Source organism: Pelophylax lessonae (assembly GCF_965119305.1).
Source record: "Pelophylax lessonae genome assembly, chromosome: 2".
Classification (NCBI taxonomy): Eukaryota; Metazoa; Chordata; class Amphibia; order Anura; family Ranidae; genus Pelophylax; species Pelophylax lessonae.
In genome coordinates, this window is record NC_138769.1 from 644,963,722 (window position 1) to 644,990,088 (window position 26,367).

At 44.1% G+C, this 26,367-nt stretch overlaps 1 protein-coding gene across 2 annotated transcripts in view; it reads right to left on the reverse strand.

Moving 5' to 3' along the window:
- SPART (spartin) overlaps positions 1–26,367 on the reverse strand; it is a 50,918-nt gene that overhangs the window by 5,720 nt on the left and 18,831 nt on the right. The window contains exons 3-7 of one of the 2 annotated variants that reach the window (XM_082248522.1): positions 23,195–23,330; positions 14,370–14,564; positions 10,100–10,258; positions 9,926–10,016; positions 4,189–4,234 (exon numbers count right to left, since the gene is read on the reverse strand). In XM_082248522.1, coding sequence (XP_082104648.1) covers positions 4,189–4,234; positions 9,926–10,016; positions 10,100–10,258; positions 14,370–14,564; positions 23,195–23,330 — 627 coding nt within the window. The remainder of the gene's footprint in view (positions 1–4,188; positions 4,235–9,925; positions 10,017–10,099; positions 10,259–14,369; positions 14,565–23,194; positions 23,331–26,367) is intronic. The other variant, XM_082248521.1, reaches the window with a different exon arrangement.

A 26,367-nucleotide genomic window follows, 5' to 3' on the forward strand; every position in this document is an offset into this window, starting at 1 on the left:
TTCTGGGATAACGTAAGCAAGGGAATCTCCCTGATATCTTCAAAGGGAGGTTTCTGAAGAACCGACAACACTAAATTAAGATCCCAGGGCGGTAAGGGTGCGCACACTGGCGGAGCCAGGTGTCGCACCCCCTGGATGAATTTCCGCACCGAGGAATGAGTAGCCAAAGGTTTCTGAAAGAAGATTTCTAACGCTGAAACCTGACCCTTGATAGTGCTCAAGGACAGTTTCTGCTCAACCCCCTGTTGCAGAAAGGCCAAGATTCGGGTCACCGAATAGGTACGTGGAGGAAATCTAAGAGATTCACACCACGCAATATAAGCCTTCCATGTGCGATAATAGACTTTGCTGGAAGTCGCCTTCCTTGCTTTAATTAGAGTAGGAATAACTGAAGTTGACAATCCTTTGTCCTTCAGCACCTGGGTCTCAATGGCCAGGCCGTTAAAGCCAGCGATTGTAAAGCAAGATGGAAGATCGGTGCTTGAGACAGCAGATCTTCCCTGAGATGAAGTCTCCAAGGAGCGTCCGCGACCAGCCTCACCAAGTCGGCGTACCAGGCTCGATGAGGTCAGTCCGGAGTTACTCGGATAACTGGAACTCCCTCCACCTCTATCCTGCGAAGAAGTTTCGGCAGTAACTTGAGAGGATGGAAGGCATACAGTAGCTGATACTGTCCCCACGGGGCGACCAGCGCGTCTGCTGCGTCCGCTAGAGGATCGCGGGCGTGAGCTACAAACCTCCGCACCATCCTGTTGAGCCGAGATGCCTACAGATCCACATCCGGGGTGCCCCAATGAAGGCACAGCTGGTGAAATACCTCTGGATGAAGAGACTATTCCCCTTGATCCAGAATCTGATGGCTGTGATAATCTGCCTGCCAATATTCCACCCCCGGAGTGAATATCGCGGAGAGAGCTGGAACAAACTGTTCCGTCCAATGAGGAATGCTGGCCACTTCTATGGCCGCAAGGGCACTCTTGGTGCCCCCTTGGTGATTGACATAAGCCACAGCCGTGGCATTGTCCGACTGGATCCGAACCGGGCTGCCCTGGAGCTGCTCGGTCCAGTAAATCAGACAAAGTTTGATCGCTCTCAGTTCCAACACATTTATCGGAAACCTGGATACTATCGGAAGGAGTGACTTCCTCTGGCTGAGCATTGGAGACCGAAGCCACCAGATCGGAGACTCCCTGGTCCGCTCGCTCAACCGGATAGTCGAATGTTGGAAGGGAAGAATCGCACCGGTAGAAGTGATCGAAACTCGATCTTGTATCCCGACCGTATGACCTTGTGAACCCCTTTGTCCGGGATTCTGGAAAGCCATGGATCCGGAAACCGGTGAAGACGTCCCCCCACCCCAGAGATGGGTGGGGGCGCACCTTCAGGCTGTATTGGTCTTATCTTCAGGTTTGGCTGAGCCGGACTTTTGTTTACCCGACCAGCGCCCTTTGAAACCCCCTGAAGGGGCTTTGGAGCCCTTATCGCTCGCCCCAGCGGAACGAACAAACTTTTTATGAGCGGAAAAGGAAGGTCCTCGCCTTTTACGAGGTCCTTTACCCTTAGCAGTCTGTGGCAAAAAAGTGCTCTTGCCCCCAGTGAGATCCTTTATAATCTCATCCAAGGTGGCCCCAAACAGGCGATCCCCTTGAAAAGGAAGATTAGCCAAAGCTTTTTTGGAACCTTGATCCGCCGACCAGCACTTTAACCACAACACGCGTCTGAGGACTACTCCTGACACCGATGCACGCCCTAACAAGGGAGTGGCGTCCAGGGCGGCGTCACAGACGAACTGTAGTCCTTGTATAATCTGCTCCATCAAATCGGATGCTGCCGGGGGGATACTTCTCTCCTTTAAGTCACGGCGTAACAATTTGGCCCATTCTGTCAATGTTTGTGAAACTAAACCAATGGCAACCACTGGCCTGAAGGTTGACCTTATCAGGGAAAAAATGGAGCGGGATTCCGTTTCCACCTTTCGATCCACTGGATCCCTAAAGGACGGAGCGTCCTCCAACGGGATAACAGTGGCTTTATTTAGTCTGGAAATCGGTGAGTCCACCACTGGTGGTACCGTCCATTTTTTTAATGAGGGATTCCTCAAACGGATAGCGCCTAACAATGCGTTTGGAAATAGCAAGGGTTCGTTTCGGATGATCCCATTCCTCTTTAATCTTATTACCAAAACATTTGGGCAAGGGAAAAACCTTCGCCATCTTGGTAGGCTTGCTAGTACCAAAAGGAATTTCAGTCTCAGCTACCTCTGCCGGTGTAACCTCAAGTCTTAAGGTTTCCCGGACAGACACAACTAGTGCGTCCACCAACGCCTCTTCATGTGCTATGGCGGAGGCAGAAACGTCCTCCTCACTGTCTGAGGAGACCGTACCTGAGACAGCAGCCCCAGAAGAGGGACCTGCAGCTGCAGTGACCAGCTCAGAATCCGTATCTGAAGTGTCAGATGAAATAGGGGTAGGCGGGGGTCGCTTTCTTGCCCCCCGTCCCTGACAGGCCACCTCCACCCGGGATACCAAAGACTCCAAAACTGCTGATAATGCATCAATCACAAGTGGGGTACTGGAGGGTCCTGCGGCCACCTCGAGGGGATCAGGTGGGGATACATGTGTGGCAGGGTCTATGATTAATCCAAGACACTTTCCAGCAAACAAAAAATAATTGCAAAGAAAAAAACTTTTTTTTTTTTTTTTGTAATCCCCCAGCGCAACAGCGCCCCTCAGTGTTACCTGCTTTGGACCCCACAGAGAGAGAGAGAGAGAGACCCCAAGGCTCACCACCTGATGCACAGAAGTTTTTATCAACCTGCTCTCAGCGCGGTCTCTTACAGACAGGAAGTCTTTTGGATCGTTTTCCCGGGTAAAGGAGACGGCTCCGCCCCTTTACACGCCTTCCGGCGCCTCCCATGCTACTCCTCGAGGTAGCTGGTCACCTCCAAAATGGCCGCCCCCATGCTGAAAACACGAGGCTACGCCAAGATGGCGGCCCTGCGGGAGGATGGCGGCGGCCTGTGGAAAGATGGTAGCGGCCTGCTGCAGCCTGTGGAAGGTAGCTATCGGCCTGTGCGGCCTGCGGGAGGTGTACGGCCTGCGGATGGCGGTAGTCCAGGCACAGGCATCGGCCTGTATAGCAACCTTATCAGGTAGGATGCTATCACCCTCTTACATGGCCATCCTAATAGTAATGCCAGCCACTGACTTCAGTCATGGTCCCTCATACAGTGACTACCGATAGCCAAACCAAGCCTCCTGGTTCTTATTCACTAAATCACCCTCAAGAGGGGGATCTGTGACACCTGTATAGGATAGAGGGGGATCCAGGATCATAAGGGTCTTGATCATCCCAGGGAGGGGCCCACGTCCACCCACAAACCCATCAGGGGGAGAGGGGGAACATTTTACTCACCATACCGGAACAGGCGGGCGCCAACTCCTGACAGAACCCCTCTCCACCGAGGTGGGGGGGCTGTCGACCAATACGGACGCCGTGACTCAGTTTCCAACTGGTCGTCGGCGTCCCGGTGAGACGTTTAACTCGCAGGGTCAGTCCCCGTCCAGTGGGACTATGTCGCGGCCGACCCAGCGCGGAGCTAGGGCCTGCACGCGCTCGTAGGCTGACTGGGGTGACCACTGGATCTCAACCTCCAGCCCGTCGCCCAGTTTCAGCATACTTGCTTGAAGATCTCACAGGAACAACTGGAGAAAAAAAAAGCTGCCTAAAAAAAGTTTTTCTAAAAAAATCTTGCCAGGACCAAAGATCCCAGCAAGGAACTTAGGTCCTTACTCCTAACTAGACAGAAAAAAAACTGACTTCCTGTAGCAGAGAGAGAGAGAGGATATACCCTCTGGGACTGCCCCTAAGGTGTGGCCAGAACGTTTTCCTTCTGCCTAGTGTCCTACTCCTGTAGAGGGCAGTATAACCCAAGTTGATATTAATCAAGAGGACAGCGTCTGTCAATGAGCGACAGAGAAATAATATCTAGGACTATCTACAGGACTTATCTATAAAATAGAAGAGAACAGCTATTAAAAAAAAAAAAAAAAAAAAACACTATATACAAAATATTTTTGGTACAAGTTAGCAAAATGTTTTTAGGATATGACATTTTTATTAACCAAATACTTTAATTAAATGATTAAGCAATGATTTAACATATTAAAACACATAAATGGTATTCACTTAGGGTTTCGTTGCTGGAGGTTCAACCACCTTTTCTCCCCTATATCTAGAACAAAAATCATTATGCTTATGTTAGATAAATACATTTACATAATACAATATTAGAACCATGAGAGCGCGTTTTTATTTTGGAGTTTCCATATAGATTGAATTCCACCATCTGCTTGTTTTACAAAACAATCATGCAAGACTGTCCCAGTATTATTAACGGCACTCAGTTTTAAACCTATACACTGCAGGCTGAAAAAAAAAAAAAAACCCCTGGTTCGAGCCCGGGTTTCGGCACCAAAAAAAAAAAAACATGAATGAATATTATGCTGTGGCTATTGTATTTCGACCCCTGGCCCTGCTGGCTTTAAAAATACCTGAAAAGCAGCTCTGACTGATTGAATGCAGTTGCAAAGTCAAATGAATGATCAACTTTTTGTCAGCATTTGGCTTTAGATCTAACCATTCAGATAATCTGCATCTGTGTTATCTGCCTGCAATACCAGTATTCACCAGAAGATGGTGCTCTGGTACCTTACCCACCCTAATGTTACAATGCAGAGGGGCCACAAGCTAGAACAGTGTTTCTCAACCTTTTTTCAGTCAAGGCACCCTTTAAAAATTATGGACAATCTCGAGGCTCCCCATTCTAAAATGTAAATGCTATTCTAATAGTTTTACATAATGTAGCAACATCCACAAAGTCCAAGTAGGACACCCAACATTAGAGGTGATTTATTCTTCCAAAGCATATACAATTTTGCAGACTGGTACTGACTAGTATTCCAGTGTTTCTCTTCTGCCTCAGTTTTTCTCCATCACTACGCTAATGTGACCCCATCGCTGATGGAGAGGGGCAGGGAGAGTCAAACAATCATACTATGCAGGCGACTGGCATCCTACTTAACTGATGATGCCATTGGTCATTAGGACACTGGGAGCGAGAAGGTTGCTTTGCGTAACTAAAAAGGCAGCCTTCATCCACACGCCAGCTTGTATACAATTTTGGGGCAATTTTTAGGGATTTTGCCAAGATTTTGCCATTTTGTCAATTAAAGTATTTATCCCAGAGTCTGTTATCTGTGTTCATTTTTTCTCTTACCCGCTTCCTTTCCGAAATATCGATTGTTTTCTTTTTAATTACGTCACCCGTGCATGCGCTTTAAACCCTAATTTTCCAGCAAGCTTATGCTGCCAGAAAAATGCAGGGTCTATGCCGGGGCTGCGTCATTTCCTATTTTAGACGTCAGCCCCGTGATCCCGCGAGAGTAAGGAAGCAACAGGATCGGCTCGTTTTTTCTGTATAAAGGTTTCCTTAGTAACCGTGAACCAAAACAAGGCTTGGAGACGGCAAGTAATGCACATGCGTGGGATTACAACCAGGGAAACATAATGAGGGCGGAAACAATGTACTGCCCAAATGCAGAAGACCTCAGTTGTGATGGCGGCGCTAAGGAAAAGGAAGAAGCGTTCCAGAATGTACTGATTTATCAAGGTAAGAACTATTTTCAGGCATACTATTCGAGAGGGCGGAGACTCCGACGGACGAGCGGCGGCCGAACAGCATGGCTCCTCACAGCTCCATACAGCTTCTGTGTATACTGCTTGCGTTGGCTCGCACAAGCCTCATTGTGCTATATCTACTCACCTGGATTTACCTGATTTGAGGACATCGCTTTTCTATGTCTTTATTGAGGTGAGAGGCCATCTGGTGGCTAATTGGTGGTGGTGTTATGAGCACATTAACTGAGACACCTATCAAGCACCTTATATTACCAATCTATAATTGGCACATTTTGGATTGGACTGTATTTATTTAAATAGCACCTTTATTGTGGACTGCACCTTATTCACATTTTTATATGCACTTTGAAGATTTTATATAGCGCTGCATCCTTATATATTTATATACTTTTCGAGGCTTTGTCATTGAAAATATTCAATGTGAATGATATAAGGTTAAAAATGTGGTATCCATGTCTGAGTTTACTACCGCTTTAAAAAGGGATTGTAAAAGGTAGAAGGTTATTTATTTGTATTATATATATATATATATATATACACATATACACATACAGTGCATTGCAAAAGTATTCGGCCCCCTTGAACTTTTCGACCTTTTGCCACATTTCAGGCTTCAAAACAAAGATATAAAACTGTAATTTTTTGTGAAGAATCAACAAGTGGGACAAAATCATGAAGTGGAACGAAATTTATTGGATATTTCAAACTTTTTTAACAAATAAAAAACTGAAAAATTGGGCGTGCAAAATTATTCAGCCCCCTTAAGCTATTACTTTGTGCGCCACCTTTTGCTGCGATTACAGCTGTAAGTCGCTTGGGGTATGTCTCTATCAGTTTTGCACATCGAGAGACTGAAATTTTTGCCCATTCCTCCTTGCACAACAGCTCGAGCTCAGTGAGGTTGGATGGAGAGTGTTTGTGAACAGCAGTTTTCAGTTCTTTCCACAGATTCTAGATTGGATTCAGGTCTGGACTTTGACTTGGCCATTCTTACACCTGGATATGTTTAGTCTAGTTGGGGGGAGTACAAATTTGGACAGAAAGATTTGGTTGATCACGACATATTTATATATTTATTTAAAGGACACTTCAGCACTTTATTTTTGAAACCACCTAATTAAGAGCACATAATTTATTTTAAAGGATCATGGACTTAATAATTTATATACTATCTTTGTCACTTTTTATTGTATTTATATTGTGGATTTAAGTAAGATGAATTTTAATAATTAATTTTTTTACCACCTATTTATTAATTGAAGGATTTATATTACATTGTATTTACTTTGTATATTGAGATACACATATTGTGAATATTATATTGAAAAGCACTAAGGCACTTTTTCACATATTTATATGATTTAATTTATGTTACATTAAGCACTTTAAAGCGCGATACTCCCCCCCAACTAGATTTATCTGAATTGTGTAGGTTACCAATTTTAGTACCTGCGGCATTAAAGGTGATAGACTTTAGATAACAACAGAGAGACAGCGCGGAGAATTTCACCAACCCTTTGTATACCTGGATATGTTTATTTGTGAACCATTCTATTGTAGATTTTGCTTTATGTTTTGGATCATTGTCTTTTTGGAAGACAAATCTCCGTCCCAGTCTCAGGTCTTTTGCAGACTCCATCAGGTTTTCTTCCAGAATGGTCCCGTATTTGGCTCCATCCATCTTCCCATCAATTTTAACCATCTTCCCTGTCCCTGCTAAAGAAAAGCAGGCCCAAACCATGATGCTGCCACCACCATGTTTGACAGTGGGGATGGTGTGTTCAGGGTGATGAGCTGTGTTGCTTTTACGCCAAACATAACGTTTTGCATTGTTGCCAAAAAGTTCGATTTTGGTTTCATCTGACCAGAGCACCTTCTTCCACATGTTTGGTGTGTCTCCCAGGTGGCTTGTGGCAAACTTTAAACAACACTTTTTATGGATATCTTTAAGAAATGGCTTTCTTCTTGCCACTCTTCCATAAAGGCCAGATTTGTGCAGTATACGACTGATTGTTGTCCTATGGACAGAGTCTCCCACCTCAGCTGTAGATCTCTGCAGTTCATCTAGAGTGATCATGGGCCTCTTGGCTGCATATCTGATCAGTCTTCTCCTTGTATGAGCTGAAAGTTTAGAGGGATGGCCAGGTCTTCATAGATTTGCAGTGGTCTGATACTCCTTCCATTTCAATATTATCGCTTGCACAGTGCTCCTTGGGATGTTTAAAGCTTGGGAAATCTTTTTGTATCCAAATCCGGCTTTAAATTTCTCCACAACATTATCTCGGACCTGCCTGGTGTGTTCCTTGTTCTTCATGATGCTCTCTGCGCTTTAAACGGACCTCTGAGACTATCACAGTGCAGGTCCATTTATACGGAGACTTGATTACACACAGGTGGATTCTATTTATCATCATTAGTCATTTAGGTCAACATTGGATCATTCAGAGATCCTCATTGAACTTCTGGAGAGAGTTTGCTGCACTGAAAGTAAAGGGGCTGAATAATTTTGCACGCCCAATTTTTCAGTTTTTTATTTGTTAAAAACGTTTGAAATATCCAATAAATTTCGTTCCACTTCAAGATTGTGTCCCACTTGTTGTTGATTCTTCACAAAACATTACAGTTATATATCTTTATGTTTGAAGCCTGAAATGTGGCAAAAGGTCAAAAAGTTCAAGGGGGCTGAATACTTTCGCAATGCACTGTATATATCTATATCTATCTTAATGCATTCTATGCATTAAGATAAAAAAAACCTGTGTGCACCTCTAAGACACCGGCTCGGACCTCCCCTTGCTCTCTGCACCTGGAGGCCTGGAATCACGACCACCTCCAGCGCGCCACAAAGATCTCGCATCTGCCGAAAATTAAGCTCAGCATCTTCCAGTTTGCGGCGTCCTACAGCGAGTATGCCTAGGCCTTCCCCACTGTTGATGCCGCCAATGCTTGTCCATCACTGCCCTCTCCCTTGCCGGACACTTGAGAGAGAGGGGGGGGGGGGGGTTTGAAACCCCAAACTCTTGTGGAGGGAACCTGAGGCCAAAAAGCTGCTCCTGAAACGAACAAAGTGAGGGGAACTTCTGTCTAACCCTGGCAGCACTTGAGCAGTGGAGCTCATCCAGCCCTCTCTTCAAAAAATGGTTCCTCCAGGTAACATGTCTCCTCCTTGTGAGGAAACAAAAAACTGACCAGGTGCCTGGGGGACCGCCTATTAAAGAGCTAGTGGCAATGTGTTTCCTGTCCAGTGTAAGGAGCTCCATCTCTCAAGAGCTGTCATGGAAGACGACTGGGGGAAAAAAAAAAAAAAAAATATATATATATATATATATATATATATATATATATATATATAAATAAATAAAAAATGATGAAGGAATGGCAGAATAGGCCTGGGCTGGAAGTGGTTAAAAAAAAAAAAAATAACTTTTAGATTTAACTAAGGAGAAGGTGTCAGGGCCAATTCTAGGAAGTTCTGCACAGTCTTAAGCCTAGCACACACGGGCAGAATGTTGGGCGGCATCAGCCGGTTCAATAGAGAACCGGCTGATATTCGGTCGATGTGTCCTGCAGTCAGCCCGACAGAAACCAGACGTTCAGCCGGCTTCGGTCAAAAAAACATGACTGAAAAAGGTCTGCCGATCGTCTCCTGATCAGCGCTCTCAGCCAATGGCTTTGGACCAATGCACAAAGCAAGGCCAGGCCTTCTCTCCAACATCAGTGCCTGACCTCTCAAATGCGTTTTTAGAAGAAGAATGGTCAAACATTCCCATAGACACACTCCTAAACATTGTGGACAGACTTCCGAGAAGAGTTGCTGTAAAGGGTGGGCTAACTAAATATTGAACCCTATGGACTAAGACTGGGATGCCGTTAAAGTTCATGTAAAGGCAGGTGTCCCAATACTTTTGACAATATAGTGTATGCGGTGACAAAAGGGTAAGCTTTAAAGCCCCAACGCAGCACATATTCCTCACCGGGCAGCCAACTTTTGTACTGAGGGCGTGTTCAATGCGCATTCCCAGCACAGCTCTCAGGCCAGACTAAATATCGGAAACCGATGGGACAATTGTCGCAAGATCACAGATCCTTCCCGCCCCCTGAGCATTCAGAACTGGGACGCTGGGGTGGGTGGGAAATGGTTACACAAATTGTACATGAATGCACATTATACATAACAGCAATGAACTTTTCAGCATGCTTGAAAAGTCCCAAGAATGACACCTACTTATATTTGACGGTATGCACAGTCTCTGTAGCCACACTCTTAGCTACGTTCTTCCCAGCATACTCCAGGCCCAGCCAGACAGTTGCAAATCCTAAAAATATAAAAAGGTTCATGTTAACGTGTTAAAAACTGGTGGATTGTAGAGGAGGAAGAGACCTCAGGTCCTGTGAATACCTTGTACACCACTAGCTGCTACCACCATAGCGCCATCCAGTGGAGACTTCCCATCCTTGTCTTTCTTCAAAGATTCTGGAATCAGCTTACTGCCATGTTTCTTCACTTGTGGCCCAAGTTCCCTGCCGACACAGCTCGCAATGGCACAGACACCATCCACTATAGGAAATATATACATTTTTTTTTTTTACAAAATACGTAGTCACACTGGTTGCATATAAGAAAAAAAAGGCTTTCCTCGACATCAGCACTATTTCCAATAATAAACAAAAAAACATTTTTTTTTTTTATCTATAACCATGGTCTCTGATTCTCTATCACTTTGTAGACTATAGACATGGTTCCTAAATTTGTAAACTGATAATGTATAGATGTTACCCACTACAGAAAAATCCCATGCTCAGCAAAATATGGTAGCTACCACTGCCAAGAAACATATCTTCCTTCAATAAATACTATTTTGCAGGTTGTCTTTGGCTTTATTATTTTCAGAGCCGCTGACCTGGAATGAACATGCAGATCAGAAAGTCAGATTGAAGTGAAAATCCCTGATCTGCATCCTTGTCCAGGTCTGTTTCGCAAAAAAGTTGTAAAACCACTGGAATAACATGACAGTCAATGAGCATTGCCAGAAGGTGAGGGCAACAATGGCAGCATCTACAAAGTATGTAGAGAGCCTAGAGGTAGTGGGTTACCGTAATCCCAAACTGGTTTTGGAGAAAAAACCCCCTTGTGTGGGTGGGACTTTAAGAGTAACAATAAAGTGCTTTAAAGAGTTTATATATCTAAAATTAATAGGATTTATTTTGATTCAAATATTTAGAATAATTTACACATGATATTGTTAATCACTGTTACGTATAGTGTTGGACTATATAACTGTATAAAGGATTATATAACATTCACAGATTCATCATTTCCATAAATACATAATCAACATGATACTGTAAAAGGAGTGTGATCAAAATCCAACGCGTTTCAAAGTTTATCAAGTACAGATCTTCCTCAGGGACCTTTGTATCCACTCCTAAAAGAAGGGGGGAGTATAGTTGAATATAAGTTAAAGGTCCGACAGTAGGCATACATATGCAGATTACATTAATAATTACATCAATTCATATGGAGAACATATGCATTTGCGACTTCCTTTCCTTCATGATGTTAAACAAAAATCTCTCCTCATCCCGCCCCAAATATGACCCCCAGATGGAGTTCCAGGCTCAATCATGACACGTACCTGTTGAGCTTGCACCTCCTAGAAATTTCCCAAGAGGCACATCTACAATCCCATGAAAACTGGAGTCAGGTGTAAGTTTTATTTATGGATTTCATAACCTGAGGACAGTGAGTGTATCATATAATTAGCTTTAGGGAAGGAATGAAGAGGTTTGGATTTGTTTAAAGCTTTAAGAAAGGTGAATATACAGCGCTCACCTATTGTGATGTCTCATAAGAATAAAATCAAAGTGTCAAAAAAGAGGTAGAGATAAAGCCCTCAAAGTACCGAAGCCTCCAGCGAGTTCTGTCTATTATAGAGAGATAAGGATCAGTGAATATGCAAAAACCAATCCTATCTTCATATTGATTTTGATCACACTCTTTTTACAGTATCATGTTGATTATGTATTTATGGAAATGATGAATCTGTGAATGTTATATAATCCTGTATACAGTTATATGGTCCAACACTATATGCAACAGTGATTAACAATATCATGTGTAAATTATTCTAAATATTTGAATCAAAATAAATCCTATTAATTTTAGATATATAATCTCTTTAAAGCACTTTATTGTTACTCTTAAAGTCCCACCCACAATGGCAGCATCTATTCTTTAACCTACAGCCATAGACACTGGGAGCAGAGGAAGGGCCTGTTCACATGGGATATTGTTCCTATTAGAACGGTTTCTCCCATACAAGTCAAAAATGAAAAAGCAGCTTGAACAAGCTTAGGAAGCCAAAAAAACTGGTCAGAAGGAGATCAGAAGCATCTCAAATCTAAGAACCTGAAAACAAGCTGTGATTGCCGATCTACAGAATACCTATAAAATTTTGTCAAAGAAGGATGTAGTTTATTTTCAGCTTGCTGAGATAAAGATAGTATGGAATTATCTGAAGTTAAGGTCGGCCATAGACGGTTTGAATCTCAGCCGGTTCAGCAGGAACCAGCCGAGATTTAAACCATGTATGGGCAGGCTGAATGTACAAAGTTGATCAGTCGATCAACTTGGATACAACCAGCATGCTGGATTTTACATGCGATTATCGCAGCTGGTATAACTGCCCCCCAGCCAAGAGAATACAATGGCTCGGCAAGAGGTATTCCCCTGTCGGCCCGGTCTGTGTTGATGGGGAAATCAAATACATTTCTTTCCTGCAACCAAAGAAATAATCTCCGTGTGTGGCCTTTATTATAAAACTACACAGTACTTTACATAGAATTCTTAAAAAAAAAAAAAAGAGAAAGTTGTAATACTGAATACGTGCTCCTGCAGAGGGACAGTTTCTGGCACATATCTACTGTAGCATAAATATCCAGGACTCTGGGCCCGGGGAGCTGCAGCTGGCTAGCTACAGAAGTGAACGGTTGTACGCGGCTGTAATCGAGTAAATACCAATACTTTTTTGCATTAGCATTTGCATGCGCATATGATGTATTCCCTGAATGGAGAAGTCTTGTGTTTGGGAAATGCAGATTACGCGTATGCGTGTGTAAAAATGCCGAATACGCGCATGATTGTAAATGCTGATGCAGAAAAGCATCAGTGTTTACCCGAGAACCGCTTCATACAGCCATCCACTTCTATGTCTATAGCTGTACTCGCCATCTACAGCTCCCCGGGTGCAGAAAAACACCTGGATCTTTGGCTGACTGTATGTGGCATCTGTGACTGTGAAAAAATGTTAACACCAGAGTAGATTTGTCCAAACTGTCCGTGATCATGGGCCATAAAATTCTCTGTATGGTAAGAGACTGGCTAAATGGCAGGTAGAAATAGGTTTTATAGTCTCAAACACTGAGCACAGCTATGGCACATATATCACTTGTCCTCTGCTTGGTAAATTCTACTTACACAGCTTTGTTCTTTCCAAGGACCATGGAAATGGTTCCCATCTATGTATTGGGGTGGGCTGTCATATGTGAAAAACGGCATTGCGCTGTCCCGCCAATAAGGTTATTGCAAGGCATAGATGTGAAAAAAGTTTTATACAGGTATAGTTGCATGTGCTAGTTCTATGTAAATAATAATGTGTATGGTGTAAATGGGGAGTGATTAGAAACCATGTCTGGTTTTATTGCTATCTGAGGCTGTTAGAGATTTTTCCTAATTTCCTATCCTACTGATATTTTAAAAAATGTATAAAAGCTTTTTATTTATTTTTATTTTTGTAAAGGAGTATTGTATAGTATTACAGTATATTTAGTATTGTATAGTATTAAACAGAGTATTAGAGTAGGGCAAGGTTAGAACTGCTATCATATTTTTATTTGTCTGCATTCCTGTTGGAGATTTTCCCTTACTTCATTTTTTGGTAAAATGTTGTCAGCAGAACAGGAAGGTAGGCCATAGATTATGCGATTTTCTTTCCTGCAACCATGGGTTCGGGGAGCCTTCCCTGCCGGGAGAACACAGCGATTACTGCTATCGGCTATAGCTGTTGAAAATAATCGCATGCTGAAGATCCGACATGCTGGTTGTACCCAAGTTGATCAATGAATCAACTTAGGTACAATCAGCCTGCCCATAAATGGATCGAATGTCAGACAGTCCCTGCTGAACAGGCTGAGTTTCCATTCATCTATGGGCGGCTTAAAAAGAAATCTCTCTAATGGAGCAATGGATAACAATGGAAACCAGAGAGGAGTTCTAATCCTTCTTCACTCTATTCAGAACCACCAAAAACATTTTTGGCTTAACACTCACTTTAATAGAATCATTCTAAATAATTGCATAGCTGGACTGAATGGTGTGTTTGTATCTGCACACAGTTTAGCATTTAATTCATTTCCATAACCCAAACATATGATCAGCCCACCCATTCATGAGGTTTCAAGCCAATTATTAAAGAATAAAAGGCAACAGCAACTATGCTATGATGTGGACAGTGCTCCTGTAGGGACATTATTAAATAGCAATGTAAACTTTGGAATTGCAGGTTTTTTTCGTCAGTATGAAAATGATATAATTACACTTCAGAATAATGTTGTCTATGCCCACGCTTCTCAGGTTCTGTAAATTGATATACAGTTAGGACATTTTTTACCTAGGAACTGGCTGACTTTCACTGCACCACCGGTGGCCTGCTTTGCCACAAGAAGTCCCTTGGCCACTGTGGGATTGACTTCCAAAGGTCTGTCCTCAGGCTGAATATGTTCTCTTAATTTTGTAGCACCTTTGTGAATGGCTTTTTCCGTCAGCTCTGCTCCTTTCACCAAGCCCCAGTTCAGCCAAGAGGCCCCTAGATTGAAAACACAGCATTTAAAAGTACAAAAAAAAACACAGTAGCCTATAATCTACAAATAGAAAAATAGTATCTGCTGCTGAGGGATCCATACTCCAAGTGGATCGAGTCACAACACCCCGTGTATATCTTAAGCCCTCCAGTGCGCTGCATGAGCTCAGCTGTCTCCTGGCGCACATTCATTTTGTTTTTTTTTGGCTGGTTGTGTCTCTCACTTTGGGGGCCTCTATCTTGTGATACGTGTTTGTGGCGCTTGGGCTGGGCCCACTTCCCCAACACATTGCCCCTCCAGGTGGGTGCATGAGTGCCGTTTGGGTCCTGGGCATTTGTTCTCCGCTGTGGGTTTCTCGCTTACTGGCATACAGGTGTCATTTGCATAGAATTTCCCCAGATGAAGCATTAAAATGCATTGAGAGTTCACATCTGGACAAAAGGACTGTGTTAAAGACTCATCTTTACCTCTAGGCTTTAATTTGTTCTACAATTATGAGATAATACTGGCTGTGCGATATATATCCACTCACATAATAGCACGGTATTCAGCGAATTCACCGATGGACACTCCGTTCGTGTCCCCATAAGTCACTTCCGGTTTCTCGTATACACCCTACGCATTACGTCACGAGTCACGTGACTTCCTCAGGGGATCAGGAGAGGGCGTATACGAAAAACCGGAAGTGACGTATCGGGAGTGTCCATCGGGGAAATTCGCTGGATTCCCTGCTATTATGTGAGTGGATATATATTTTTTATAAATAAAGATTGTGGATATACTACACTATGATAGCCCTTTTCTTTACCTATGGTCTGGAGACATTAGAATCGCCAAAAAGCCTAAGGCTATAGGAGGTGAAAAGTTCCATATTTCTCTGCATTACTTTGAGGAAAGAAAAACGGAGCATACACAGGAGGATTACAAGCCACTGAATTCTTAAACACCCACAAGCATTGTTGATTATGGATGGAGGTGAGCAGTTAGCACACACATAGGTGTCACCATGGAAGAGCACCCCAATCACTTGAATCTTCTGGTGGAGGATTTTAAATACAAGATAAAAAGGACCTCACTACTAGAGGAAATAGACTTTGAATAGTCACTTTAATTTTGGATTTGTTTGGACACTTGGCACAATTATTTGCACTTTATACCGTGCCTTGCGAAAGTATTCGGCCCCCTTGAACTTTTCAACCTTTTGCCACATTTCAGGTTTCAAACATAAAGATATAAAACTGTATTTTTTTCTGAAGAATCAACAACAAGTGGGACACAATCATGAAGTGGAACGAAATTTATTGGATATTTCCAACTTTTTTAACAAATAAAAAACTGAAATATTGGGCGTGCAAAATTATTCAGCCCCCTTAAGTTAATACTTTGTAGCGCCACCTTTTGCCGCGATTAAAGCTGTAAGTCGCTTGGGGTATGTCTCTATCAGTTTTGCACATCGAGAGACTGAAATCTTTGCCCATTCCTCCTAACAAAACAGCTCGAGCTCAGTGAGGTTGGATGGAGAGCGTTTGTGAACAGCAGTTTTCAGTTCTTTCCATAGATTCTCGATTGGATTCAGGTCTGGACTTTGACTTGACCATTCTAACACCTGGATATGCTTATTTGTGAACCATTCCATTGTAGATTTTGCTTTTTGTTTTGGATCATTGTCTTGTTGGAAGACAAATCTCCGTCCCAGTCTCAGGTCTTTTGCAGACTCCATCAGGTTTTCTTCCAGAATGGTCCTGTATTTGGCTCCATCCATCTTCCCATCAATTTTAACCATCTTCCCTGTCCCTGCTGAAGAAAAGCAGGCCCAAACCATGATGCTGCCACCACCATGTTTGACAGTGGGGATGGTGTGTTCAGGGTGATGAGCTGTGTTCCTTTTACGCCAAACATAACGTTTTGCATTGTTGCCAAAAAGTTCCATTTTGGTTTCATCTGACCAGAGCACCTTCTTCCACATGTTTGGTGTGTCTCCCAGGTGGCTTGTGGTAAACTTTAAACAACACTTTTTATGGATATCTTTAAGAAATGGCTTTCTTCTTGCCACTCTTCCATAAAAGACCAGATTTGTGCAGTATACGACTGATTGTTGTTCTATGGACAGAGTCTCCCACCTCAGCTGTAGATCTCTGCAGTTCATCCAGAGTGATCATGGGCCTCTTGGCAGCATCTCTGATTAGTCTTCTCCTTGTATGAGCTGAAAGTTTAGCGGGACGGCCAGGTCTTCGTAGATTTGCAGTGGTCTGATACTCCTTCCATTTCAATATTATCGCTTGCACAGTGCTCCTTGGGATGTTTAAAGCTTGGGAAATCTTTTTGTAACCAAATCCGGCTTTAAACTTCTCCACAACAGTATCTCGGACCTGCCTGGTGTGTTCCTTGTTCTTCATGATGCTCTCTGCGCTTTAAACGGACCTCTGAGACTATGACAGTGCAGGTGCATTTATACGGAGACTTGACTACACACAGGTGGATTCTATTTATCATCATTACTCATTTAGGTCAACATTGGATCATTCAGAGATCCTCATTGAACTTCTGGAGAGAGTTTGCTGCACTGAAAGTAAAGGGGCTGAATAATTCTGCATGCCCAATTTTTCAGTTTTTTATTTGTTAAAGTTTGAGATATCCAATAAATGTAATTCTACTTCATGATTGTGTCCCACTTGTTGATTCTTCACAAAAAATTACAGTTTTATATCTTTATGTTTGAAGCCTGAAATGTGGCAAAAGGTCGAAAAGTTCAAGGGGGCCGAATAATTTCGCAAGGCACTGTATGTGTTTGTTGAATATTTATTTAGTTCATGAATTATATTTTGATTTAGTGAGAATTTGCACAGATTGAAATATAATGCACTTTATTTATTTAGGTATATAAAAATATCCTTGCTATACAAGACCTGTCAAGCACTAAATGCACTTTTATACAGTTGTTTACCGTAAACACTGGAGCACCTTTACTTATTTATATATTTATTATTTATTAATTTAAACTTATTTTCATTCATATTGATTATTTACCATTTGTGTACATTAGAAATATTGAAGCACCTTATTATATATATATATATATTTTTTTTTTTAATTTATTATTTACCTCTATAAGATCCTAGGAGCGCAGTACTACACATTTATGATGTGCAGGAGAGGAGTGTATGGTGGTGTGTTAGTATATGCAGGAGAGAAGTGCGGAGTGTATGGAAGTGGGATAGTATGTGCAGAAGAGGAGTATGGAGTATGGAGTATATGGTGGTGGGTCGTATGTGCAGCAGAGTGTATGCCGGTGGGTATTCTGTGCAGGAGAGGCATGCGGAGTGTATGGAGGTGGGTAGTATGTGTAGTGGACAGTGTTAATAGGGCATTGGATGGTGTTCGTAGTTTTTTATTTTTGTTATTTCATCTATTTTTTAAAATTTTGTTGTTTATTATTATTTTTTTCAATGTTTTTAATATTTTTTTTTTTCACAGTGCTTCTGAGGAGGTTGGGAGGGTGGCGGTATGGGGCAGTGGACTTATCAGTAGGCAGTGGACAGTGTCAGTAGTTTTTTTATGTATTTATTTTATTACAATTTATTTTGTTTTTATTTTTTTCACAATGCTTTTTGGGGGGAGGGAGTTGGGGCAGTAGACAGCGTCGGTAGGGCAGGAGAGGAATGGTGTCAGTAGTTTATTATTTTTATTCGTTTTACAAATGAATTTTTTATTGAATTTTTTTTCAGCCCTGTTTGTTGGCTTTGGTGAGATATACAGACCCCTGACATCTCCCCTTTGAGACAGAGAAAGGGACTGAGGACACCGATTCCCCAGTCCCTTTCTCAGCAGCCTCAGTTTGAATATGAATGAACAGGAGACAGAGGCGTAGTATACTATGCTCAGTTATCACAGGAGTCATTGGTAGCGATCGCTCACTGTGTCCAATTCTGAAAAGGAAGGGGCCTCTAAATGACATTTACTGTCCCTTTCCTCCGCTCTCTATTCTGACATTCCCCCAGCAGCTGGTGGGAGAGGAGGGAAGTTGGCTGAGGGGACGAGGGACAGAGGAGCGGCTGGAGGAGCACATGGGGGGGGGGGGGCAGAGGACACGGAGGGGGAGTGGGGGAGGACGAGGACACGGGGGGGGCGGAGTAGGACAACAAAGGGATTGGGATTAGCTGGTGGCTTTGGTGCGTGGGGAGGGACAGATGTGAGCACTGATCTCCCTGCATGGCTTTTCAGCTGACAGTCATGGGAGGGAGAGGTGGAGAAGTGGCTGTCAGCCGAAAAGCCATGCAGGGAGATCAGTGCTCACAGCTGTCCCTCCCACTGCACCGCTCATCCCCAGCTGTGAACCAGGGGACCACTCCAACCCCTGCACACATGGATGATACGCCACTGAGTTGAAGGAATAGTGCCCTATTTATGGGTATCAGTTGGAGGAATAGTACCCCATCACTAGTATTAGAGGAATAGTGCCCCATTATTACTATCAATGGGAGGGATTGTGCTCCATCGTTTGGTGTCAGTGGCAGGAATTATGCCCCACTGTTGGTGTCCAGTAGGAGGAATACTCCTCCCAAAGCTGAATGAAGACAAGCAAAAGAGCCTTTGTTTGGAGGCCGCTGCTATAGTCAAAGTTGCAGACTACAACTCGTCAGCTTCTTACATGTCTATTGACAATATATCCCTGCAGTAATTTTTTTCTTTACTCCCTCCCCTAAAGACCACAAAACCTCTGACAGCCGGATCCTACAAATATTATTCATCATTGATGTTATCCTCTTTTAGCAGTGTAAGTGATCTCTGCACAACTGAACCACCAACTTTGGGCAGAGGTGACCTTAGATGTAACTATAACTGTATGGAAAATAAGATTAGCTGCCCCTTATTCGATCTGAATTTTTCTTTATGCAAGGTATGTTCCATTTGTATTCACAGTAAAATTTTTCCAGCTCCCTTTGCTACTTTTCCCTTTTTGCAATCACTAACAGGAATCTAATGTAGACAGAGGGTTTACCAACGCAGGAGGCCTAGGGGTAGATAAGATCTGAGCTGTAACCAGTGGCGGTTTTGGGCACGGGCGAACGGGGCAGCCGCCCGGGGCGGCATCACGTGGGGGGCGGCCCTCGCGGTGGTGGAGAAAAAGAAAATCATCTGATCTTTGCTGCGGGCGCCGGCGCCGCTGCCGCCCCTGCTGCTGAAGGAGCCGGGCCGGCGGCTGGAGTTTGCCTGGAGCCGCTCCAGTGGAGCGGGGATTGTGCAGCAGCGTAATGCAGCAGCAGCCGTGCTCAGAACTAGCGGCGCGGGGGGGGAGGAGGAGCGGAGGAGCCGACTCAGCCGAGAGTACACTACACAGAGTGACACACACAGCACAGCAGCGGCGGCAAGGCGAGGTCGGAGGAGGAGCTGAGGACTCGGAGTACGTACTGTACACACTACAGGCACAGCAGCGGCGGCGCAGAAGGCGAGTACACACTGACTGTACTGAGTCTGTAGTAGTCGTCACTATCACTACACATACTTGCAGTTGCAGATAAGTTGCTCTCCGCTGTGGGCGGCGCTCTGCATTGAAAGGGGGCAATGCTGCTGTGGCATCTCTACATTGAAGGGGGGCATTGCTGTGGCGCTCTGCATTAAAGGGGGCATTGCTGTGGCGCTCTGCATTAAAGGGGGCATTGCTGTGGCGCTCTGCATTAAAGGGGGCATTGCTGTGGTGCTCTGAATTGAAAAGGGGCAATGCATTTATTGGGGGCAACAATGCTGTGGCACTCTGCATTTATTGGGGGCATTAAAGGGGGCATTGCTGTGGCGCTCTGCATTGAAAGGGGGCATTGCTGTGGCGCTCTGCATTAAAGGGGGCAATGCTGTGGCAGCTCTACATTGAAAGGGGGCATTTCTGTGGCGCTCTGCATTGAAAGGGGGCATTGCTGTGGCGCTCTGCATTGAAAGGGGGCAATGCTGTGGCATCTCTACATTGAAAGGGGGCATTTCTGTGGCGCTCTGCATTGAAAGGGGGCACTGTTGTGGCGCTCTGCATTAAAGGGGGCATTGCTGTGGCGCTCTGCATTAAAGGGGGCATTGCTGTGGCGCTCTGCATTAAAGGGGGCATTGCTGTGGTGCTCTGAATTGAAAAGGGGCAATGCATTTATTGGGGGCAACAATGCTGTGGCACTCTGCATTTATTGGGGGCATTAAAGGGGGCATTGCTGTGGCGCTCTGCATTGAAAGGGGGCATTGCTGTGGCGCTCTGCATTAAAGGGGGCAATGCTGTGGCAGCTCTACATTGAAAGGGGGCATTTCTGTGGCGCTCTGCATTGAAAGGGGGCATTGCTGTGGCGCTCTGCATTGAAAGGGGGCAATGCTGTGGCATCTCTACATTGAAAGGGGGCATTTCTGTGGCGCTCTGCATTGAAAGGGGGCACTGTTGTGGCGCTCTGCATTAAAGGGGGCATTGTTGTGGCGCTCTGCATTAAAGGGGGCATTGCTGTGGCGCTCTGCATTAAAGGGGGCATTGCTGTGGCGCTCTGCATTAAAGGGGGCATTGCTGTGGCGCTCTGCATTAAAGGGGGCATTGCTGTGGCGCTCTGCATTAAAGGGGGCATTGCTGTGGCGCTCTGCATTAAAGGGGGCATTGCTGTGGCGCTCTGCATTAAAGGGGGCATTGCTGTGGCGCTCTGCATTAAAGGGGGCATTGCTGTGGCGCTCTGCATTAAAGGGGGCATTGCTGTGGCGCTCTGAATTGAAAAGGGGCAATGCATTTATTGGGGGCAACAATGCTGTGGCACTCTGCATTTATTGGGGGCAACAATGCTGTGGCACTCTGCATTTATTGGGGGCAACAATGCTGTGGCACTCTGCATTTATTGGGGGCAACAATGCTGTGGCACTCTGCATTTATTGGGGGCAACAATGCTGTGGCACTCTGCATTTATTGGGGGCAACAATGCTGTGGCACTCTGCATTTATTGGGGGCAACAATGCTGTGGCACTCTGCATTTATTGGGGGCAACAATGCTGTGGCACTCTGCATTTATTGGGGGCAACAATGCTGTGGCACTCTGCATTTATTGGGGGCAACAATGCTGTGGCACTCTGCATTTATTGGGGGCAACAATGCTGTGGCACTCTGCATTTATTGGGGGCAACAATGCTGTGGCACTCTGCATTTATTGGGGGCAACAATGCTGTGGCACTCTGCATTTATTGGGGGCAACAATGCTGTGGCACTCTGCATTTATTGGGGGCAACAATGCTGTGGCACTCTGCATTTATTGGGGGCAACAATGCTGTGGCACTCTGCATTTATTGGGGGCAACAATGCTGTGGCACTCTGCATTTATTGGGGGCAACAATGCTGTGGCACTCTGCATTTATTGGGGGCAACAATGCTGTGGCACTCTGCATTTATTGGGGGCAACAATGCTGTGGCACTCTGCATTTATTGGGGGCAACAATGCTGTGGCACTCTGCATTTATTGGGGGCAACAATGCTGTGGCACTCTGCATTTATTGGGGGCAACAATGCTGTGGCACTCTGCATTTATTGGGGGCAACAATGCTGTGGCACTCTGCATTTATTGGGGGCAACAATGCTGTGGCACTCTGCATTTATTGGGGGCAACAATGCTGTGGCACTCTGCATTTATTGGGGGCAACAATGCTGTGGCACTCTGCATTTATTGGGGGCAACAATGCTGTGGCACTCTGCATTTATTGGGGGCAACAATGCTGTGGCACTCTGCATTTATTGGGGGCAACAATGCTGTGGCACTCTGCATTTATTGGGGGCAACAATGCTGTGGCACTCTGCATTTATTGGGGGCAACAATGCTGTGGCACTCTGCATTTATTGGGGGCAACAATGCTGTGGCACTCTGCATTTATTGGGGGCAACAATGCTGTGGCACTCTGCATTTATTGGGGGCAACAATGCTGTGGCACTCTGCATTTATTGGGGGCAACAATGCTGTGGCACTCTGCATTTATTGGGGGCAACAATGCTGTGGCACTCTGCATTTATTGGGGGCAATGCTGTGGCACTCTGCATTTATTGGGGGCAATGCTGTGGCACTCTGCATTTATTGGGGGCAATGCTGTGGCACTCTGCATTTATTGGGGGCAATGCTGTGGCACTCTGCATTTATTGGGGGCAATGCTGTGGCACTCTGCATTTATTGGGGGCAATGCTGTGGCACTCTGCATTTATTGGGGGCAATGCTGTGGCACTCTGCATTTATTGGGGGCATTGCTGTGGCACTCTGCATTTATTGGGGGCATTGCTGTGGCACTCTGCATTTATTGGGGGCAACAATGCTGTGGCACTCTGCATTTATTGGGGGCATTGCTGTGGCACTCTGCATTTATTGGGGGCATTGCTGTGGCACTCTGCATTTATTGGGGGCATTGCTGTGGCACTCTGCATTTATTGGGAGCAATGCTGTGGCACTCTGCATTTATTGTTATGTTGTCATGTTATTTTTTTTGGGGGGGGCGCCAGGAGGGAGTCTTGCCCGGGGAGCAATTTAATGTAGAACCGCCACTGGCTGTAACCCACGCTAAATGGCATCAAACTGGAGCATACAGTTTTATTTCCACCTGTGCAGGTCTTCATTTGCCAAGTAGATAAAATAGAATTATTAGATTTTAAATTTACCTTGCAGAATTCCTTGGGCAACCTTCTCACTCCATGGTGGCAGGTCATCTCTCTCTTTTGGTTCAGGTTCTGCCTCAGGTATGGTGACATGCACAGTCTGACTCAAGTCAATTAGCTCTCCCGATGTATCGCTGGGCTTGAAGAGCAGAAACAATAGAAGGTTTTACTATTTTAGCCATTTACCATCTACACAAGACAAGGTGCCTGTGACCATGAGATGACGGAGGAATGATCCAGTTGCTGATAGATGCGCATGGCCCGGATCATATATGCCTTCTGGTTTTTTCCAATTTCTGCAGACAACCACATGATGACTGAGGAAGAACAGGCTGGCTTTTTCCAGTAGAATGATATTATTCTCCAAATGGGAGGCCAGCACCAGTGGTGTGCAAACACACACGTATACAACAATTATTCCCATTAACAAATGATTAGTAATTGATCTTCTGGCTACCATCCTTCCCATGTCTAGACACACTTTTATAGTTGCATTTGCATACTGTATGTGCAATTACACAAATAGCAGCAGATTCCTGGACTGGATATTAAATTCTGGATTCTAAGATGTGACATTCAGAAAAAAACACCCAAGTCTTGTACACACAATGAGAATATCGGACGAATGACCGTCTGTTTTTTTTGCAGAAAAAAGAAAATTTTCATATGGCAGAATACAACTTCGGAAGTAAATGTATTGTATTGTAGTGTATTCTTTCGTTTCCGGGCATGCGTAATCTTGCTCTTCCAATTTATTTCATATACTGTGCTGAATAAACGAAAATCGTATGATCTGGTACTAAAATTTTCAGGTTTGACCCTTCAGAGAATTTCAGATGAACTGTCATGATCGGCTCCTAAAAGCTGTGTACGAACGATCAGATTATCATACGATCGCTTCGAAAGCAGTAGTTTTTCATCCGATTTTCTGATCGTCTGTACTAGGCTTTATATACTTTAAGTCTAATACAACATATTTTTTTCCTGAGGTTTGATCAAGTCTATACATATTGTATTAGAAGAATATGTGCATTTTGTGTATTCCTTGCCCGGCCTCTTCCTGGGAGCTACTAAATACTAATAAACTTTTAACCTCAGAGATCATTAACCACTTGCCGACCGCCGCCCGACTATATACGGCGGCGGTCAGCCCCTCCCAGGCAAAGTGACGTACCGGTACGTCACTAGCCTGGGAGCTAATAGGGGGCGAGCGCGCGCGGCCGGAGGCACGCTCCAGCCCCTGCTCGTACCCGACGATGCCGACACGTGTGACCGGCGGCGGCGGACTCGATGTCCGCCGGTCACTAGCGATCATCGGGTAGAGAGGGAGAAAAGGCAGGTGGCTAATGTAAACAAAGCCGCCTGTCACTCTCCCCTGTGTAAAAGCACAGATCACTCGGTCCTGCTATGTAGGACCGTTGATCTGTGCTGTTACACACACAGCCACATCCAATGACAGTTAGAAACACGCCCCTAGGGACACACTTAACCCCTCCCTCTCCAATAAAGTTAACCCCTTCCCTCCCAGTGTCATTTTTACAGTAACAGATCATATTTATAGTACTGATTACTGTAGCAATGTCACTGGTACCCCCAAAAGTGTCAAAAATGTCAGTCAAGGGTCCGATCTGTCCGCTGCAATGTCGCAAAAAAAAAAAAAAAAAGGAGATCGCCGTCATTACGCGTAAAAAAAAAACCCACAAAAATGACAAAAATCTTTCCCTTAGTTGGTAAACACAATAACTTTTGCGCAAACCAATCAAAATACGCTTATCGTCATTTTTTTTTTTACCAAACATAGGTAGCAGAAAACAAATTGGCCAAAAAATTAAAAAAAATTTAGATTTTTACATTTTTTGGGGGGGGGGATTTCATATAAAAAAAGTGAAAAATTGTTATTTTTGCAAAATTGTCGCTCTTTTTTTGTTTATAGCTCATGATCAAAAAAAAAAAAAAAAAAAAAAAAAAAAAAAAAAAAAAAAAAAATCGCACAGGTGATCAAATACCACCAAAAGAAAGCTCTGTTTGTGGGAAAAAAAGGACGTCAAATTAGTTTGGGTACAGCGTTGCACGACCACGCAATTGTCCGTTAAATTCACGCAGTGCCGAATCGCAAAATACCTCCTGGTTAGGAAGGGGGTAAAATCTTCCGGGGCTTAAGTGGTTAAACATGTCAGCATAAATCACTAATTACCCAAGTATTTTGGTTTTGATAAAGTGATGTTGTATGAAGTCCTTTAACTAGTGTATTCTTTGTGAGCACCAATTTATACATATTGCAATGTGTAGCTGACAGCAATGTCCAACGTGAGTTTCACTTTTAGGGGTCCATGTATACAAAAAATAAAAAATAAAAAAAAGGGGTCCATGTATACAAAAAAAAAAAAAAAAGCATCTGAACCTCGGGCAAAAAAAAGCAGCAAAAAAAAAAAAAATGCTCATATTGGCTCGTATTGCACAAGAGTTTATGAGAGTTTATGGGCATTTGCTTTAAGCATTTTTTTTTTTTTTTCAAAAAATTCCTTTCTGCTCATTTTCTAATATTAAAATACAGGTTTTTTTTGGCACCAACAGTTTACGCAGCGCTTTACAATATAAAGGTGGACAGTAGGATTACAATATAGTTCAATACAGAAGGAATAGGAGGGCCTTGCTCGTGGAGCTTACAATATAAAGGGAGGGGGAGATGGTTCAAAAGGTAATAGCGGCAGGGGATGATCTGATGGAGGAGACTCGGGTACAGTTCTTAGGTGGAGGTGGGGTAGGCCTCCCTGAATAACTGAGGTTTCAAGGATTGCCTAAAGGCAGACAGAGTAGGAGCTGACCGGACATACTAGGGCAGGTAGTTCCAGAGGATGGGAGAGGCTCTGGAGAAATCCTAGAGGTGAGCATGGGAGGAGGTAACAAGGGAGCTTTAGAGCAGACAGTCTTGGTAGGAACAGAGAGGATGATTTGGGTGATATCTGCAGATGAGGTTTGTGATGTAGCTGGGAGGTGATGTTATGGATGGCCTTGTATTCTGTGGTTAGTATCTTGAATTTTATACGATGGGGTAGGGGAAACCAGTGAAGAGATTGGCAGAGATGAGAAGCAGTCACAGATCATTTAGTAAGGTGCATTAATCTGGCAGCAGCATTGATAATAGACTGAAGGCGGATAGCCTAAGTCAGGGGTCT